Source organism: Eumetopias jubatus, unplaced genomic scaffold, assembly GCF_037043125.1.
Source record: "Eumetopias jubatus isolate StellerSeaLion01/CBP00866 unplaced genomic scaffold, mEumJub1_p1.0 scaffold_4, whole genome shotgun sequence".
NCBI classification, from domain to species: Eukaryota; Metazoa; Chordata; class Mammalia; order Carnivora; family Otariidae; genus Eumetopias; species Eumetopias jubatus.
The window spans coordinates 28,821,946-28,841,224 of NW_028274810.1; the positions used below are offsets into that span (position 1 = coordinate 28,821,946).

Sequence of the window (19,279 nt, forward strand, 5' to 3'; positions counted from 1 at the left end):
TATTTTTATTATTTTTGGATGTGAGAGTAATATCAAGTAATCTAAGGCATTTAACAGTGTCTAGCATGTAAGATTAGCTTAACCACTTGGACTATTTATTATTCATCTTTATTTTTTTTCTTACATTTAAAAGAGTGCCCTACCAAAAAAAAAATTAATTAAAAAATAATAAAAGGGTGCCCTGATAAGTGTATAGGACCTAAATAAATGTAGAGATATGCAGTATCACACTAAATTCAAGTTGAACGAATGTATTTGTAATATAAAATAGTAAAATTTATAAAATTAACAAATCAACACAATGGAAATAACTCTTCAAAATATCATGAATTACTAGACTAGACATCAAAAAAAAAAAAATCCAATCCAAACTACCTTTAACCATGGGTGGCTTGAATTAAAAATTTAAAAAAAAACAAAGAATTCACCTTTAAAAACATCTAAGGTTGAGAGCACTGCTTTCAAAAAATTTGCAAGTAAATCCAAGGTTAATATTTAATATTATTCAAAGAGCTTCCATATACAAATCTGTACTCTCAATAAAATGGCTCAATGGGAAGAGCCATAAATTTAATTTCAAAAACTACATTGACTTTAATCCAAATTTTAAATACATTTTGGCTAACAGATAGCCATAAGTGGTTACAGTATCTTCTAAACAAGACGTTTTACATCATTTGTTACCATGTAGTAATAATCATTCCCATTTTACACAAAGGAGAATCTTAAAGGATAAGGGAAATGATTCATAAGCAGGGCCATCATTTGCAGTGGTGCAGGTTATTTAGTGCACAACAGTACCATATCTAAGGAGGGCCATTCCTACTGTAAACACAGATTTGTATGTTTATTATGGCACTTTTCTGGCAGATAGTAGTAAAGGTTTTTAAGTAAAAAGTGCCTTTTTCTAGTTTGTGTAAAGAGACTTAATGGACTGTTATGGCCCTGGCTCTAGGGATCTCAGAGTAAAAGCCAGAAAAGAAAAAAAAAACAAAAAAACTGTGGGTAAAACACATACATCACTTGCTCCTCAGAGGTCTGTCTGCTATCCTCTGCCATGTATTTTAAAACTATACCCAGAAAAGTGCATGGTATATTAGGGGAAAAAAACACTTGGCACAGTTTTCAATTTGAAAGACAGATGTTAACAAGACAAACACTTAAAAAACACTTTAAAAAAAAAAAGGTAAAACTTCCACCCAGCAACAATAATTCTAATATAGTCTTATCTTATTTTACAAAAGTGATATAATCTTATAAAGTTTTGTTATAACAAGACTTTGTGTGACCTGTATAATGCAGGTTTTTCATTAAAAAATTAAAAAACATAAAACAGCATTCTCAAATTTCTCTATTTTCTTTTGTTTATAAGTTAAGGGAAGGGGGTTGATGTAGTTCACTTAAATATATTTAGAGGATAATATAGGCCAATGTGACTTCTTGGCTCATGAGCCTGGCAAAGGTTTCTGAAGACCCTTAACCATGTCCTCTATGGATCACTATTCCTGAGAATCTGGGACAATAATGAGACTGATAGCAGAGCAGGAACCAAATATCATCCATCTTTCTATCCTTAGCAGTATCTAATACAGTGCCAAGTACCTAGTAGTATTCAAAAGAAATTGTTGGGTGGCAGAAGGAAAATAAAAACGAAAGATATATCAGTTTTAAGGAAAATAATAAAATCCCAACTTGAAAAGAACAATGCCATATACAATGTGTCCCCTTGGAAAAAAATATAAGCATGCATGATTATTTAGGTAATACAGTATCATTCTCCTTATTATTACAACTTCTCTGCAATCACTCAGGTTCTCTGATTTAAAAACTACTTCACAACCACTTTCTAAAATAGACTGTGGTTTAGGCTTTATAGCAAATCTACTCAAACTATGGTCCGTGAACTTGTGCCAGAACTGCTTATAAAGGTCTGTGATGGGTTAAGTATGAAAATCAAAGTAAGCATTTTGGAAACTTCACAGCAAAACTGTAACTACGTGCGGGTGATGGATGTGTTAGATAACCTTACTGTGGTATCATTTCACAAATATGTACACATATCAAATCATTATGTTGTACACCTTAATCTTACACAATGTTATGTCAATTATATCTCAATAAAGCTGGGAAAAAAAAGAACCTTCATAGCAACTTGACAGTAATTTTATGTCTACTAAATCTAACAACAAAAACTGAACTTTTGTCTTTTTTTAATTTTGTTTTTCTAGTGATCCATTTTTACTGTGTTTTACAAAAGTACCAGTGTGAGAGGGACTGAATTTTTAAAAATCCTTTAACATAGATAGCTTGGAGAAACTCAATTGCTGAAGAAGCAAATCTTCAGAGACTTTTTCAAACTTTCACTACTTTCAGTTACTATTGTTATAAATGTGGGGGGGGGATTTAGCAGAAGATTAAAAATGAAAAAAAAAGTCACTTAAAATATCCTTACTTACACTTTGGCTTTAACAAATGGCATCATGCTGTAAGATTAAACATAACAGACTTCCAGCTTTATGTTTCAATCAGTATCATTATAATTTTAAAAATGATTATTAGAGCATATCATGTAAGGGTCTCAACCTCAACTGATTCTCAATAAATGCAAGTAATACCTGAAACAATTAGGTATTATATATACATAAATGGGGAAACCTTTAACAGAATTGCATAAGGCCAGAGACTTTCCAGTGTAGAACTTGCCACTTTTTTTTTTTTTAAAGATTTATTTATTTATTTTGAGAGAGTGAGAGTAAATGAGATTGGGAGGGTTGGAGGGAGAAGCAGGCTCCTCACTGAGGAGGGAGCCCGATGCGGGACTCAATCCTGGGACTCCAGGATCATGACCTGAGCCGAAGGCAGTCGCTTAACCAACTGAGCCACCCAGGCGCCCGAACTTGCCACTCTTAACTCAATGTCAGTTCTTTCCATAATACAACAGACTGTGTTAAAATTCATTTAAGAATATGTGTTCACAGGGGTCCCTGGGTGGCTCAGTTGGTTAAGCGTCTGACTCTTCATTTCAGCTCAGGTCATGATCTCAGCATCCTGAGATCAAGCCCCAGGATGGGGCTTGAAATTCTCCCTCTCCCTCTCCCCTTGCCCCCTCCCCCACACTCTCTCTAAAATAAATACATCTTAAAAAAAAAAAAGAATGTGTTCACAGAAACCAGCGGTGAAATAAAAGGAACACCTTTTATAGCTTAGAACTCCTCTGCGTATCTGTGATCTTCAATACGAAGTCCACTTTCCTAAAATAAATACATTTAGAAATTTTTTTTGAATTTAACTATTTCAAAGATTTTCTGGCAATAAAATTATTTCAACTTTAGTAACTTGCATTCTACAGAACTGCCTCAAATGCTTAATTTGCTCCGAGAAGGTAAAGCAAAGTAGCAAGTGAAAAATGACATGTCCTAAAGCAAAATCTAGTTCATTAAACTTATTACTAGAAAATCTAAACTTCAACATGTGAGATTCATACAACTTGAAATATACATTACTATTCCACTTGGATATATCCTACATACCAAAATAATCAGTGCTTACAGAAAAGCAAAAAAAAAGTGTATCTACCATGATTTAGCAAGCTTTAAACACCTAAAAAAATACACACCCTAAGGATTTCTTTTTAAAAATGTAACCACTCAAGACAAAAATTCTTTAAAATGATTAAGGAATGTGAGATTAATACAAGATGATAAATGTATATATTTTATTCCCCTAATTGGACAGAATTGGGGGCAAAAATCGTAGGTCCTTATCTACTTAACAACAGCAATGTTACCAAAAAGAAGGGTAAATTTGTAAGAGTGTAACAGGTCAATGGATGATTTATTTTTCCCCCAATGAATGATTTTTTTTAAAAATTAATCATCCTCAGTACACTAAGGAAAATGCTTTCACTGGAACTTTCTGACTCACACCTTAAACTGAATTTAGCATATTCCAAAGTTGAGCTATTTAGCATACTGCACGCTACAGCTGTACTTTTATTCCATCATGTCAATCAGAAATCTAAATATATCCTAGAAAAGAATAAAGTACCCAAGAAGACAGATTGTAATGTGTTATTAGATTTTTGGAATGATCCCCACTTCTGTGTTGTAAACAAATGTTTAGGCAGATCCTTTAGAAATCTTGTGCAATTTTCATTAGAAAGGCAATGTTGATAAAAGATTCCTTTTCTTTGTTATGAGTTGTAAAGGGAAATTGTAGCTATCTGTGTTAGATAATCTTATGAAAGACTTATGACAATTGTACAATGGAAAAATAAAACACAAGGCAAAACATATAGAACTTGACTTTCATTGTACTTGCCAGAGTATTCAGCGCACCAAACAAGTAGAAAAAAATACTAGCTTTAAAATCAAATATCATTTTTCCTAGAGATTTTTTTCCTCCTCATGTACATAAGTGGAAATAGCAGAGTATACTTAAATATACCTTCCACACATCATTAAGGACCAAAAATGAATCATTTAATTCTTTTGTCAATACTGACAGTAAAATATTGGATATGGTGAATACAAGCAGATGTGTTCTCTACTTCAGAATAATAGGAAAGTCACCTTTAAAAAGTTAAATTATAAAAAACAAAATGGTAGACAACTGCCTGCCTACTTAAATGATTACAATTAATCATGATTGTTTTACTTCAAATGCAATAAAAAATTGTTAGAATTTTATAAAAGGCAAATAATCACCTCAAACTGAATACAACTTTTTCATAAGAGTACATGTAAGTGCTCTCAAAAAATTAGGACTAGTAAATATGTCTCCCTATGCCTGAAACAAACCATCAAAATGTGGTCCCCCAAATCCCTACTACTGGACTAAATCCTTTCCAAGATAAGAAACGATTGAAACTTTCAAAAATGCTGGTCAATAAAAGCTTACACGTATACAGCTAAATGGGAATGGCAGCAGGAAAGGACAGGGAAATGTTCCATGAAAAAATCTCTTACAACCTTTCAATCCAAGCTTTAAAATTTATCTCCATAGAGCAAAGCAAGCTACACAAAAGAAAACCTAAGAAAGAGAGAAAAAAGAAGGAAAGAGGGAAGAAGAAAGAAGATAAAGATCATCCGCCCTTTTAACAGAACTGAAAAGTTTTATTAACTTGATGAATGGCAGGACCACTGAACCATTTTTTTTTTTTTTAAGATTTTACTTATTTATTTGACAGAGAGAGAGACACAGCGAGAGAGGGAACACAAGCAGGGGGAGTGGGAGCAGGGAGCCCGATGCGGGGCTCGATCCCAGGACTCTGGGATCATGACCTGAGCCGAAGGCAGACACTTAACGACTGAGCCACCCAGACGCCCCCACTGAACCATTTTTAAAGCAGAAAATATACTGTCTTTATTCAACATCACTAAACTTTACAGCGTTGAACACACTTATGTTAAGAATTCTTTTACTCGTGTTCAGAAAATTTATCTTTTCCTCTACACTGGTAAAAAGGTCGGGTGGGGAAAGGGTGCTGCCTCTCACGCTTGAAGTTCCTGTCTGAATTTTCACTTTCCAAGGGAGAACTCTGGGTTCCTTTCTCAGTTGTCACGATCGAGGTTCCACTTTAGGCAGACAACTTCTCAGTTGTGATGTCTGGGTTCAACTTTAGGCAGGCAAAATTCTTGTTTCGGCTTACCTGGCCGTAAACTGAGACGGCAACTAATACTTTATCTTTGGAGGATGTGAGCTGACCTAAACGCTTGCAATCCTTACGTGTACTCGCTGGATGAAAAGCACCATCACAATACTACAGAGGAGTTTCTTAAGGCACCGGCTGCTTCCATGCCCGCGTGGCTTCCCCCCCCCCCCCCCCCACGTCTGCCAGTACTTATCAGGGGAGAGGAATGAAGGCTTTGACATGAACGGGTCACGCGACTAGCAGGCTGTCCCCGACCCTCATTTAAACAAAACCCCACACCTACCACTTACCTTGTATGACGTGCTCGGGTGAGATGGTCTTCTTTTCCGATTTGTTGCAAATCTCATTGGCTTCAGAAGATATAAGGTGAATGAATTCAGTGCAGCAGTTCACCACCAGCTCCCGGGCATCGTTGGCCACCCGGACGTTGGGGAGAGTCTCTTTGATCATCTTATTGATAGCAGCTCTAGGTATAGTGAGATCATCATCGTTGCCAGATGAGGAAGCCATCGTATCTCCCTCTCTCGCGCGTCCCGACTTTTAAAAACTCCCCAGCTCTGCGGCACTATTCCGCGAATTTTTCAAAAGGCTGCCCCCAAAAGTGTGATCCCAGGAGCGCGAAGAGAAGAGGGTGCAGAAAATGAAGGGGGGCGGGGAGGAGCCGGTTCGTGAGGGTGGGGGAACACCCGTGTGAGAGATTTAGGGCGAGGTTGGGAAGGAGGTCGGGACGCTGAGGATTACGGGGACAGCACTGTCCAGGTCGGAGAGGAGAAAGCAAAGGTGGTCCGGAAATCTGAGCACTGGGGAACCACCTTCGTGTCCCCTCAGAGGAGCGGGCGCTGTCGCCTAACCGGTCCCCAACCGCGCCGGAGCAGAGGCAAGGTCCAGGGGCACTGGCCTCACCGCGGTACTGGGCGGACACCCAGCGGGCTTGGCTCTAAAGAGCCGGAGCCCCCGCTGCCGCCGCCGCCAGCAGCCGCTGCCGCCGCCTCTGCCAAACCATCCTTCAGACACCCGCGCCGCCGCCTCACAACATGTCGGCCGCGGCCGCTGCTGGAACCGTGGCGGTCGCCTGGGAACGAATACAGACAGAGCCGGGCACAAGGGGAGCGACAGCAGCGGCCGCCGTGGCCGTTTAGCCCGAACGCAGATCGTGGAAGCCGAATCCGCGGCAACGGTGGTCCCTCCAGAGGCCAAGGAAGAAGGTTTGCTGGAAGCCTCTCCCGACACCCTTTGCGCTACCGGAAGCCTCACCCCCCCCGTCCCCCCCACCCTTCGCAGACCGACTTCCGGGTGTGACTGCAGCCCTTCCCCCACCCGCCCCGGCGAGAACAGCCAGTCCTCGCAGCCAGCAGCTTCCGCTTGCCGTCGTCTCGGCACGCGCCTCAGAATCCCAACCCCTCCACTGGGACCGCAGCCCGGCGAGCGTGCGCCTCGTGGTACCGGAGATCCCCTCAGCACGCGCTTGCTCTGGGGCTACGGCGCCAGACTGGGGATGGGGCGAGGGTGGGTCCTCTCTACCATCTCAGCCAGCTGAGGCCTCGAAACCCTCTCCCGGCCTTGTTTAAGGACATAGGAGCACTGGATCTCGTCTAAGGAACACTCTTTGCTATCCTTAAAGAGCGCAAACTGGGATTGAAAGAAAGAGGCCCGGGTTCAGAAATGAGAGGGGGAAAGCAGAACGTTGTGTGCCTGTCTCCATCGTCCGGAAGAAAGGCTTTTGATGATATCTCATAGACGTTGTGCGGATCAAAGCTCTTTATGGTCCTTTACCCATTTCCTTGTTTAATTGGAAATGAAACATTCAGAGAAGTGACTTGCTAATAACTAAGCCAGAAACTAGAAGTAAGATGCAACGTAGTGGAAATGAGTAGCGCACAATGAGCCACGTTAAGAGGTTCCAGCTTAGCCGTTTTTCATGTTTCCAGAAGCACGTTGGCTTCTGGAAAGTGTGGGGAAAAAAAGTAAAAGTATCAAGCAACTCTCATCTTTGCTTCTCTCCAGGGTGACTTGTAGTATATGTCAAGGTCTTCACAAAATTTGCCGTACTGCCATTTGGAAGAAGAGGCTATGTTGTAAAGAGTGGGGTGTTGCAATTTCTAAAAAGTAAAAGATCACATTTAAGTCACTTTGGGCGCTTTAGATACATTGTTCTTGATACATTGGACAGCAGCTGGTTTGTTTGAAATGTTTCCTTAAAACGTTTTATTTCCTTCTGAGACCTAGATGAGGCACCTGGAGGAAATCTTAGCTAACTACACTTTTTTCGTTCAGCAGTTTCTCCAGTACGGGTTTCTTTAATTTGTAAAGTATAGATGCTTGTTTTTCGGTGCTACTAAGTTTAGTCAAAACAGAATTTCTTTGATAAAACCATAATTTTAATTTTTTTCAAAATAGGAATGTGAAATTCTTGGTTCATTTGTTGGCACTTTATGAAGTGTTTTTGTAAGCCAGTTTACTGTCCGTTTAAAGAGTTATATTGTCTAAGTTTATCTTGGCCTTACCAAGTGTATTAGTCTGAAAAAGCTAGGTAGCAAAAAAATGTCCCCAGAGTTATCACATTGTTGCTGACCCAAATCTCATTTCTGAAAAAAAAGTCATAATGATAAACTTGCTTTTTTATGTAACATTTATGCTATGTAGACTTATAGGCTAACGATACATAGATCTATAGAGCACATGTGAAGTTGTTATTCCGGTAATAGTTTATTACTACAGGTTCTGTGGTGGCATAAGCATGAAATATGTAGTAAAGAGGCCCTAGGTTACAGTCCCAGTTTTTTGTTACTTTAGACAGGTCACTGAGCCTCATTTTTCTTCAACTAGAAATGGAAATATTATATAACTCACAGGATTCAAAGCCAAATGAGACTGTATGTAAAAGCACTTTTAACATTATGATGAATTAATATAGATGTTAGTGTTCACTATTATCCTTATCAGGTCTGGGTAGCCTTCAAACAATAATAAACCATACATAATACGGCTGCAGAGAAAATTTAATTAAATTTAATAGCGTGAGATGTTGGGGCACCTGGGTGGCTCAGTCGGTTGAGCATCTGACCCTTGATTTCAGCTCAGGTCATGATCTCAGGGTTGTGGGATCAAGCTCCTCCTTGGGCTCCGTGCTCAACATGGAGTCTACTTATCCCTCTCCCTCTGCTCCTTCCCCCACCCCTCTCACTCTCCCTCCCTCCCTCTCTCTCTCAAATAAATAAATGAATAAAATCTTTTTAAAAATAGTGAGAGATGTCATGAACTATGCTAACCTGGATCCCATATTTAAATTGTTATTTATAGTACAATATATCCCTAGTGTAAATAGGCTTTTGAAAACAAGGATAATGTCTCCATAATAAGCTTAAGAGTTTTAGAGTGCATATATATATGAAACATTACTTTTTTCATGGGATTCCAAGATTTATGATATGAAAAAAACACAACAGAGCTATTTCTTATAATGAAGTAGGCGAACGCTATAGTAGTTATCTTAAAATGGGTTCATTCATAGCTGCCCAGGTTTTTAGCTAAAATTACTGACAATAATCTATAACATTTGTAATTTGAAGCTTAACGTTTAGAAAAGCAAATAACAGGGCCCCTGGGTGGTTCAGTCAGTTGGGCGTCTGCCTTCAGCTCAGGTCATGAACCCAGGGTCCTGGGATCGAGCCCCGCATCGGGCTCCCCGCTCTGTGGGAGGCCTGCTTCTCCCTCTCCCACTCCCCCTGCTTGTGTTCCCTCTCTCACTATCTCTCTCTCTGTCAAATAAATAAATAAAATTTAAAAAACAAAAACAAGTAACACTCTCCATTATGTTCATTTGTCATTGCTAACAGACCAATTGCTAATTGGTGATAATGCAAATTTAAAAAAATAACTAACATTATTATATACTTCTTCCTTAGCACTGTGCTAAGTGCTTTTACCTGTATTTAACCTAAGTACTTTTATCTGTATTATCTCATTTAATCCTCAGAGCAACTTTATTTGCTAGATACAGTTTTTGTTTGTTTGTTGTTTTTTAAGATTTTATTTGAAAGAGAGAGAATGAGAGATAGAGAGCACGAGAGGGAAGAGGGTCAGAGGGAGAAGCAGACTCCCCGCCGAACGGGGAGCCTGATGCAGGACTCGATCCTGGGACTCCAGGATCATGACCTGAGCCGAAGGCAGTCGCTTAACCAACTGAGCCACCCAGGCGCCCACTAGATATAGTTTTAATCTCCATTTTTCAGATAAGGAAAGTGAAGCTTGGAGAAGCTAAATAACTTTCCTGAGGTCCATGTAACAGTCAGGATAGGCTAGATTATGTTGCAAGAATAAATAACTCCCAAATCTCAAAAGGTTTATTTCTTGCTCATGTTGTGGGTTCATCATGGGTCAGGAAAAGGATTTGACACATAGTAATCACTCAAGCTCCAGTGGAGCTGTTGGGAAGAAGTAATGAAGGAGTCTTGAAAGATAGGCTTTTGACAGGTGGAGAGAAAGGGAGGAAGTATGTGTGTTCAAGCAGCAACAAAGTTGTAGAGACAGAAATTGTTCTGGGGACAGTGAAGGGATCGCCTTAATTGGAGTAAAGCATTTGCGTTATACATTAGTGAGCGAGAAGTGAGACAGCCAAACACATAAGGCAGCAGAAGTTACGAAGTATTAATAGCAAGAGAAGCAAGGAGAAAAGCTTTAGGACCTCAAACACTCACGTCAGAGAGCCCAGCAAAATAACTGGATTGCTAGAGTGTTAGTATATTCTGCTTTCAAAATAGACAGTAAGACTCCATGAAACAGTCTCCTGTGCTTCTTTATTTTCTGTATATCTTCATAATACTCTTCTAAAAATCCTTATTTTTTGTTATACTCAACTTGAAAAAGCCCAACTCATTCAAAGCCTTTGGCTTCAGATCTGGGTTTGGTCCCCACTCTGCCACTCAACTAATTGTAACTTGGGCAGTGCATTTAAGCTGTGTCTTGATTTTTCTGATCTATAAAATAAGGATAAGAATAGCTGCTTCACAAGGTGTTTTGAAGATCAAATGACAGAATTAATACAAAGTCTTTAGCCCAGAACTGCAACGTTCATAAACGGTAGCAGTTGTTAAAAAATAATCATCATTACACTGAAGGAATATCATAATGGGATTGAAAAGAAAAGTGATTCCAAGAACTATTTCACAGAAAGAACTGGGAGAACCTGATAGTTTGATTCCTAGATAGTCAAGGAAACAGATTAGTCAAATACAATTATAAGATTTTTAACCTCAGAAACTGAGATTAGATTATCTGCTAAAGGTTTTCATATTCCCTGTTTCATTTAATTTTCAGATATTCATACAAAAAGATGTTTTGACAGATAGGAAAACAGTTTTAGATTTGCTAATTTGTTCAAAGTCTCACAGTAATGGAGCTGGAATTTGAAAATAGGTTGTTATTTAACTCTGAAGCTTAGGCCATTTTCAATATGGTAACTATCTCCAAATTAAAAAGGGAAAAAAAAAGCATATTCTCTCTAGCACTTAAAAAATATAAAGCACTTTCTTATGTATTTGGTTTTCATCACCAGTCATTAATCCCATCTTATAGATGGGAAAATCAAAACTTAGCAAGATTATTTACATAGGTCACAGAGTGAGTAAATGGCAGATTGGGAATGCAACCCAAGCCTTCTGACTCCAAAACCTAAGGTCTTTCCAACATCCTTTTAAGGAGTCTGGAGTTTCTTCTGTAGACAGTGGAAAGAGCAAGTGAGCATTTTTAAGGGGCATGACATAAATGTTTAAAAACATTAGTTTGGGATATCATGTGGGATGGACTGGAATGGAGAGAGACAGGACACTAGTCACTAGGCTATTTCAAAAACAAGCTAATAATGATGTAGACCTGAACAAGAGATTCAGTGATAATAAGATAGAGGAAACAAATCAGAGGCATTTGGAAACAGAATTTATAGGACTGCATCTGCAGTGAGGTAGGAGAAGTAAATAGTACAGTCAGTGAGTGTCTGGTTTGTTCATTTCTGCATCCCCAGGGCCAGCATAGTTCCCAGCACATGTTAGACACTAAGTAAGTATTTCTTAACTCTAGAAGTAGATAAAGACTTTTAAGGGTGGTAGAGTAAAAAAGATGTCCAAAAACGAAAAGCTGAGAAAAGACAATATCTCAGGGAATTCTTGATAGAAATAAAAAAAAAGCATACTGCAAAAGAAACCATGAAGGGGACGCCTGGATGGCTCAGTCAGTTAAGTGTCTGACTTGATTTCAGCTCAAGTCATGATCTCAGGGTTGTGAGATAGAGCCCAGCATTGGGCTCTGTACTGGGTGTGGAGCCTGCTTAAGATTTGCTTTCTCGGGGTGCCTGGATGGCTCAGTCGTTAGGTGTCTGCCTTTGGCTCAGGTCATGATCCTAGGGTCCTGGGATGGAGCCCCGCATTGAGCTCCCTGCTCGGCAGGAAGCCTGCTTCTCCCTCTCCCACTCTCCCTGCTTATGTTCCCTCTCTTGCTGTGTCTCTCTCTGTCAAATAAATAAAATCTTAAAAAAAAAAAAAGATTTGCTTTCTCTTCCTCTCCCTCCCCTCGTTCTCTCTTTCTCTAAAAAATAAATCAGTTAATAAATTTAAAAAAAATTTTTTAAAGAAACCACGAGGGAAGAGTTCCAAGAGTGTGAAATGCCAGAGAGGCATTGTTGGAAGGAGATCAAACGTAGCATCATTGAAATAAAAGGCCAATAGGAGAGAGCAGAAGTCAACATGTAAACAGTTAAAGAGAGGAATGAGGGGAAGAACTGGATTCAAGGAGCATAGAGCACACCTTCTAAATTTGTTGATAAAGGGAAAGAGGGCAATGGGATGAGAGCTTGAGGGAGAAGCAAGGTCAAGGAAGAATCGCAAAGGCTAGAAGACACATGAGGTTCAAGGGAAAAGAGCCAGTGGAGAGGGGTAGATGGAAAATACAAGCAAAATAAGGTGTTAGGAAATGGAGGTGGATGAGCTTCAAAAAGCTCGGTGGAGAGGTCAAGATTAGATATACATCTCTGGCACGTTTCACAGAGAAGAGAGGTTGAAGACAAGATTATAGGCGAGTGATTATAGACAGTGATTGCAAAAGGAGATGAGCAGAAGACTAAGGAAATCTTTAGAGAATGATCACAGGCAAGGGCAAAGGAGTGGTCAGAAACATCGCAAGAAAGTTGTATAAATTCACGGTCACATAAACCAGTATACAACTGACCGAATTTGACAAAAGTAAGAAGTAGACAAAAGTGTCTAGTGTTGCAGAGTAAGGAATGAAGACTGGGAATAGATGGTATTCATCTAGTGATATTTGTACAAGCAGTTCATGAACAGAAACCTTGGAAGTCCTTCTTTGTCTATTCAGTTAAAGCTGATACATTTCCGTGGGTCAACTTTGCAACTAACTCAGACTTTTTAGGGTGAATAACAAATCCCTTTGTTTATAAGTGATACATTTAAAACATGATGCAAATAAATTTTTCTTTCAAAATGATGTGAATTTTGAATCTAATTTAATCGTGATAATTCAATTTAAAAAGCATTTGAAGCAAGTGAAACTAGGAAGCCTATTTCTGTAAATCCCATTTGTTCATTCATACATTGCTTTCATCCAACAAATGTTTATTAGGTGTCCACTGTATACTTTGCTAAGTACTAGGAACCTGGGCAATAAACAAGAAAGACACCATCCTGGCCTTCATACTGAAAATAAAAATACCAAAGAAAAAAAAAGCTGTCTTTGTCCTGATGTTGATAACAGCAACAACAACAACAAAATAACCTAATAATAGAGAAACGATTAATTATAGTATAACTGTTTGAAGAGCTATCACATAACCATTAAAATAAGTATGAATACGGTACTTCCTTCTAATATTAAAACAAAATCCAACATTGTTGTTATTTGAACTCTATGAAAATACATATGCATGTGGGTAAAGGCTGAATAGAAACATGAAAAATTAACATAGGTGTGTTGGAATAGAGAGGTTATTGGTAATTTTACTTTTGATTTTCCTTTAAAGTATTTTAAAAATGATAAATTAGTTTTTAAAGTGTCTTATAGCAAGTAGTGAGAAATTTCATTTCTACTGATTTATAAATTTATCCAATCTTCACATTCACAGTGGAACTCATAAAAGCAGTCCTTGGATTTTAAATCTCTTATTTAGCTAACAAAGCTCTCAAGTTGGTGATCCCCAGATGAAATTTAACTCACAGATATTGTACCAGTTATTTATTGCTACAAAAATGCAGCCTAACAACCATTTATTATTTCTTAGGAGTCAGTGTGTTGTTAGTTGGGTAGCTCTTCTAGAATTAGCTGGGCTCACTCATTTTCTGAGTCAGCTGTGGGTTTGGTAGGTGGATCTACTCATTTTGGCTGAACACTCGTGTTTGGGGACCAGCTGTCTGTCCTTAGGTCTAGAAAGGCCTTGGCTCTTTTCCATCGTTTCTCACATTCTTCAAGTAGGTGAGCCTGAACATGTTCTCGTGATGAAACAGAAAATTTTACTCATTTATCCATTTACTTACTAGGTCTCCTATGTGTCAGGCACTGTAACAAGGAATCAAAGAAATAAAGTCAAATGAGAACTTGCCCCTTCTATGAAGGAGCTTGCCATCTAATGGGAGAGACAGGCAAGTAAACCAGGGACTACAGTGCAGAATGGTAAGTGCTATGACTGTGGCATAATAGGCTGCATGGGCACAGTGGAGGGCCTTTCAAGTCAAAACAGGTTTAAGTATGGAGTGATGATTGAAAGTATCACAGAGGGTTGGGGTGCCTGGGTGGCTCAGTTGGTTGAGCATCTGCCTTCAGCTCAGGTCATGATCTCGGGGCCGTGGGATGGAGCCCCTCTTTGGCTCCCTGGTCAGCGGGGAGTCTGCTTCTCCCTGTCCCTCTGCCCTTCTCCCCGCTCCTGCACTTGTGCTCTCTCTCTCTCTCAAATAAATAAATAGAATCTTAAAAGAAAGAAGGAAGAAAGAAAGAAGAAAGAAAGAAGAAAGAAAGAAGAAAGAAGAAAGAAAGAAAGAAAGAAAGAAAGAAAGAAAGAAAGAAAGAAAGAAAGAAAAAGAAGAAAGAAAGGAAAGAAAGAAAGAAAGAAAGAAAGAAAGAAAGAAAGAAAGAAAGAAAGAAAGAAAGAAAGAAAGAAAGAAAGAAAGAAAGAAAAAAAAAGAAAAAGAGAAAAAGAAAAGGAAGGAAGGAAGGAAGGAAGGAAAAGAAAGAGGTATCACAGAGGGGGTAATCCTTGAGCAGGTTTTCAGGGAAATAGGATAAGCTCAGTGAGCTAGAACATTGTGGCATTCTTGGTGAACTTTGACATTTTGGTGAAGGGTGTAGGGAAAGGAACATATGAAGAAATAGCATGAGAGAAAGCTATTCAGGGAAGTATAGTAGTTAAGGTTCTTCTGATTTCAAATAACGAATCCAGCTAGTTGACATTACCAGAATGATACCAGGGTATAGTACAGACTTTTGGGGATCATATAACCAGGGGAATTCAGTAGTAAAAATCCAAAAACTCTTCCTGGTGGGTTGTAAACAACTCCCTGTCTCTTTGCATTCTCAGCTCAAAATTTCAGTTTTCTTTTTTTTTTTTAAAGATTTGATTTATTTATTCATGAGAGACAGACAGACAGAGAGAGAGGCAGAGGGAGAAGCAGGCTCCCAAGGAGCAGGGAGCCCGATGCGGGACCCGATCCCAGGACCCTGGGATCATGACCTGAGCCGAAGGCAGACGCTTAACCATCTGAGCCACCCAGGCGCCCAAAATTTCAATTTTCCAGGAGAGCAAGTCTGTTTGGCCAGTTTGGGTCAGATTTCTAGCCCCCACCCCTCAGCCATGACTAGACTGAAGTTATGTGTGGGGATGCTGGGGAGGGAGGTGTCCCTATGAGCTGTTGTGGCTGGCCTAAGGGGAATCTGTTGAGTTTTATTATTTCTTTGCCTTTCCCCACATGTGCAATGAAAATAAAATGCCTCCAGCTTCTGTGATCTAGCCATTCTAGTACAAAAGCCCCTGAACTTGCCCAAAGGCAAGTTCTTTCCAAGCCCAAAGATACCTCCAAATGGTGGAAGGAATATCTTGAGGTTATTGTTTTCCTGGTCCTGATCTCTGGGTGTAAAATGCCCATTTTTTCAGTTCTAGCAGTCTCATCCAGGTGTGGTTCCTCTTGGTCTCACAATACAATGACTAAATGGTCAGTATAATTATACCAGTATACTCTGTAAGTAATTGCTCGGGACAGGGGTGGCAATGGTTGCTACAGAAAGAAAGGAAGAAAACAAGGATAGTTCTTCATTTAAAAGGGAAAAAATAGAGTAATTTTTTCGTCTCAGACATTCCAGCAATATATGTGCAGAATACTCATTCCTGCTACTGTTAATGAGAGTATAACTGGCCTATTCCAAGTTTCCTTGCTTGTAGCTAATGTCTCAGCTGATTGAGGATTTTGCCACTATGGTGATTTAAGCCTTCATTTCTGGAGGTCTAAGCCCTTGGTGATCATCAGCGTGGATTGTGTCAAACCAAACAAAGACAATGCAGCAGACTGGAGACAAGGCTGAGGTGGAAGGACAGGGAACCAATGCGTATTTGTTCCATAAATAGTCTCCGTTTTACAGATGATGAAGCCGAAGCACAGAGAGTTTAGATTAACTCTGTCTGGCTCTAGAACGACCCTTCTCCATAGTTACATTATATTGCCTCTGCACTCGGTGTGCACATTGAGTCTGGGCGCTGAGCCTTTTATACCCACGATTGAGTCATGTCTTAGCTCTTCAACTTTAGCTAGCCTTGTGACCAAGAACAAGTTGCTTAATCTTTCTAAGTCTTTTCATCTATAAAATGAAGATAGCCTTGTGCAGGGCACAATACTTATCATTTGATAAATAGATTTGTAAAATGGTGGCCATTATTATTATTATTACTATTTCTTTTTAGAGAGGGAGAGAAGGGGGGAGGGGCAGAGAGAGGGAGAGAAAGAACCATAAGCAGGTTCCACACCCAGTGCTGAGTCCAATGTGGGGCTCTATCAAACGACCCTGAGATCATGACCTGACCCAAAATCAAGAGTCGAATGCTTAAGGAGCTGAGCCACCCAGGCGCCCCAGTGGCCATTATTATTAATTCAATAAAAATGTATTGAGCATACCATGGTAGGCACTGGATGTACAGTGGTGCATAAGATGGGCATAATTCCTGTGTTCCTGAATCTTTCAATAAAAAGAATCTGAACTAAGCCATTAAATGAAAATAGCAATGTGTGGTCTACAGATCTGCCTCCCTCGCTTTGGATTATGAACACCGGGAATGACATAAGGGAACATAACGAAGATTGTGAACTGAAGAGGACAGATCAGGAAAGATTGTTCCACGGCTGGAACAATCCAAAGGAAAGGGAGAAAGACAAAGAACAGGGGTGAATTCAGGAAAACTCCCAAGGGAAAGCATCATCACCTACTTAAGACTGGCAGGTAAATCTGGATTTTTTTCTTTTTAAGATTTTATTTATTTATTTGAGAGAGAGTGAGAGCAGGAGGGTGAGCACAAGTGGGGCAGGGGGAGGAGAGAAGGCGGGAGGAAGAAGCAGACTCCTTGCTGAGCAGGGAGCCCCACGTGGGGCTCAATGGGGGGCTGGATCCCAGGACCCTGAGATCATGACCTGAGCATCTGCTTACCCGACTGAGCCACCCAGACACCCCAGAAATCTGGATTTTATATGAAAAGTGGAGCGATTCTTGTCATGGAACAGAAAGTTAGAGTAGGTAAAATGGAAACGATCTGTGAGAGACCTGTGGAGATGGAGTGGTAGATAGTCTCAATACTCTGTAGAAAGCATGATTAAAGGGAAGGAAATGAGAAACAGTCATTAAAAAAAAAATAATCCTCAAGTCCTGATTTGGAGAACAGCCACAATTTGTAATTTGAGCCAACAGAGAAAATAAAATTTGTCTCTCGGGGGGACAAAATAAGCCTTTTTCAGGCTCAATTCCCCCGGCACCTGGCTTGTTTTCTTCACTGTAAATGAGCACTGGGAAAAGAACAGGCTTTAGACATTCTGCCCGAACAATTCACAGACCATTTTCTTGGTAATCACTATGTAGCTCTTTTTTCAGTCAGGCTCACACACAGGATTTAATCTTGGTGTTTGATAGCAAGTATTATTTTTAACATTTATCAAAAGTATGAAAATAACTCTAAAAGTGCCTTAGAATGTATGTAAGGGAAGAAAAGTGAGTTATATTTTATATATATATATCCATCCTCGAAGTGACCGAATATAAAATTCTGCAGAATACAGTCTCCGCCGAGAGTCGCCGCGGTTTCCTGCTTCAACAGTGCTTGGACGGAACCCGGCGCTCGTCCCCCACCCGGGCGGGCCGTTCAGAGCCAGCCCTCCGCCATCTCTTCGTCGCGCCCTCGGACCGCTCCAAGGCCCCCGCCGCCGCTCGCCGCCGCCTTTTCTCAGCCGCCGCCATGACGACCGCGCTCCCCTCGCAGGTGCGCCAGAACTACCACCAGGACTCGGAGGCCGCCATCAACCGCCAGATCAACCTGGAGCTCTACGCCTCCTACGTCTACCTGTCCATGTCTTACTACTTTGACCGCGATGATGTGGCTTTGAAGAACTTTGCCAAATATTTTCTTCACCAATCTCATGAGGAGAGGGAACATGCTGAGAAACTGATGAAGCTGCAGAACCAACGAGGTGGCCGAATCTTCCTTCAGGATATCAAGAGGCTGCAGATGCATTGATGTGACCTCTTCTCATTCAGAAACCAGACCGTGATGATTGGGAGAACGGGCTGAATGCGATGGAGTGTGCATTACATTTGGAAAAGGGCGTGAATCAGTCACTACTGGAACTGCACAAACTGGCCACTGATAAAAGTGACCCCCATTTGTGTGACTTCATTGAGACTCATTACCTGAATGAGCAGGTGAAATCCATCAAAGAATTGGGTGACCACGTAACCAACCTGCGCAAGATGGGGGCTCCCGAATCTGGCATGGCAGAGTATCTCTTTGACAAGCACACCTTGGGAAACAGTGATAGTGAAAGCTAAGCCTTAGGCTGTCTTCCCATAGCCACAAGGGTGACTTCCCTGGTCACCAAGGCAGTGCATGCATGTTGGGGTTACCTTTACCTTTTCTATAAGTTGTACCAAAACATCTACTTAACTTCTTTCATTTGTACCATTCTTCAAATAAAGTAATTTGGTACCCAAAAAATAAATAAATAAATAAAAATAAAAATAAAAATAATAAAATAAAATAAAATTCTGCAGATTTATCCTTATGACTGTGGTTATGTAATATGACCTAAATCACTGTCATGTTTAAAGCCAACATTTACCACAATGAGATCCTACATGGATTAAATGACCAGTTACAGTATTTTCAGGAGCACCTGATCATAAGTGACTTAATTGTGGCTATATGACAGGCAAAGTAGTTGAAAAAGTCATTGTTTCCAAGTAAATCCCAGCTGACAGTGTTTACCATCAAACCTGTCATCTTTACCAAAACTAAAAGTAGCTTCATTGGTTCGATCAGAAATATGTATTGTGATTTGTGTGTGTGTGTGTGTGTGAATTTTTTTGTTCAGACCAAAGGAA

General features: G+C 40.0%; 3 protein-coding genes across 3 annotated transcripts in view; 2 read left to right on the plus strand and 1 right to left on the minus strand.

Moving 5' to 3' along the window:
• DR1 (down-regulator of transcription 1) overlaps positions 1-6,884 on the minus strand; it is a 19,257-nt gene extending 12,373 nt beyond the window's left edge. Inside the window, exon 1 of the mRNA XM_028087654.2 lies at positions 5,944-6,884. Coding sequence (XP_027943455.1) covers positions 5,944-6,163 — 220 coding nt within the window. The 5' untranslated portion in view covers positions 6,164-6,884. The remainder of the gene's footprint in view (positions 1-5,943) is intronic.
• Positions 6,294-7,971, plus strand: LOC148164504 (uncharacterized). The gene is made up of 2 exons (XM_088022841.1): positions 6,294-6,317; positions 6,597-7,971. The coding sequence occupies exons 1-2, from the start codon at positions 6,294-6,296 to the stop codon at positions 7,188-7,190; spliced, it is 618 nt and encodes a 205-aa protein (XP_087878967.1). The 3' UTR covers positions 7,191-7,971.
• LOC114196859 (ferritin, mitochondrial-like) lies at positions 7,534-18,831 on the plus strand. The gene is made up of 2 exons (XM_088022842.1): positions 7,534-7,617; positions 17,955-18,831. The coding sequence occupies exons 1-2, from the start codon at positions 7,534-7,536 to the stop codon at positions 18,414-18,416; spliced, it is 546 nt and encodes a 181-aa protein (XP_087878968.1). The 3' UTR covers positions 18,417-18,831.
• Positions 18,832-19,279: the final 448 nt, after the last annotated feature.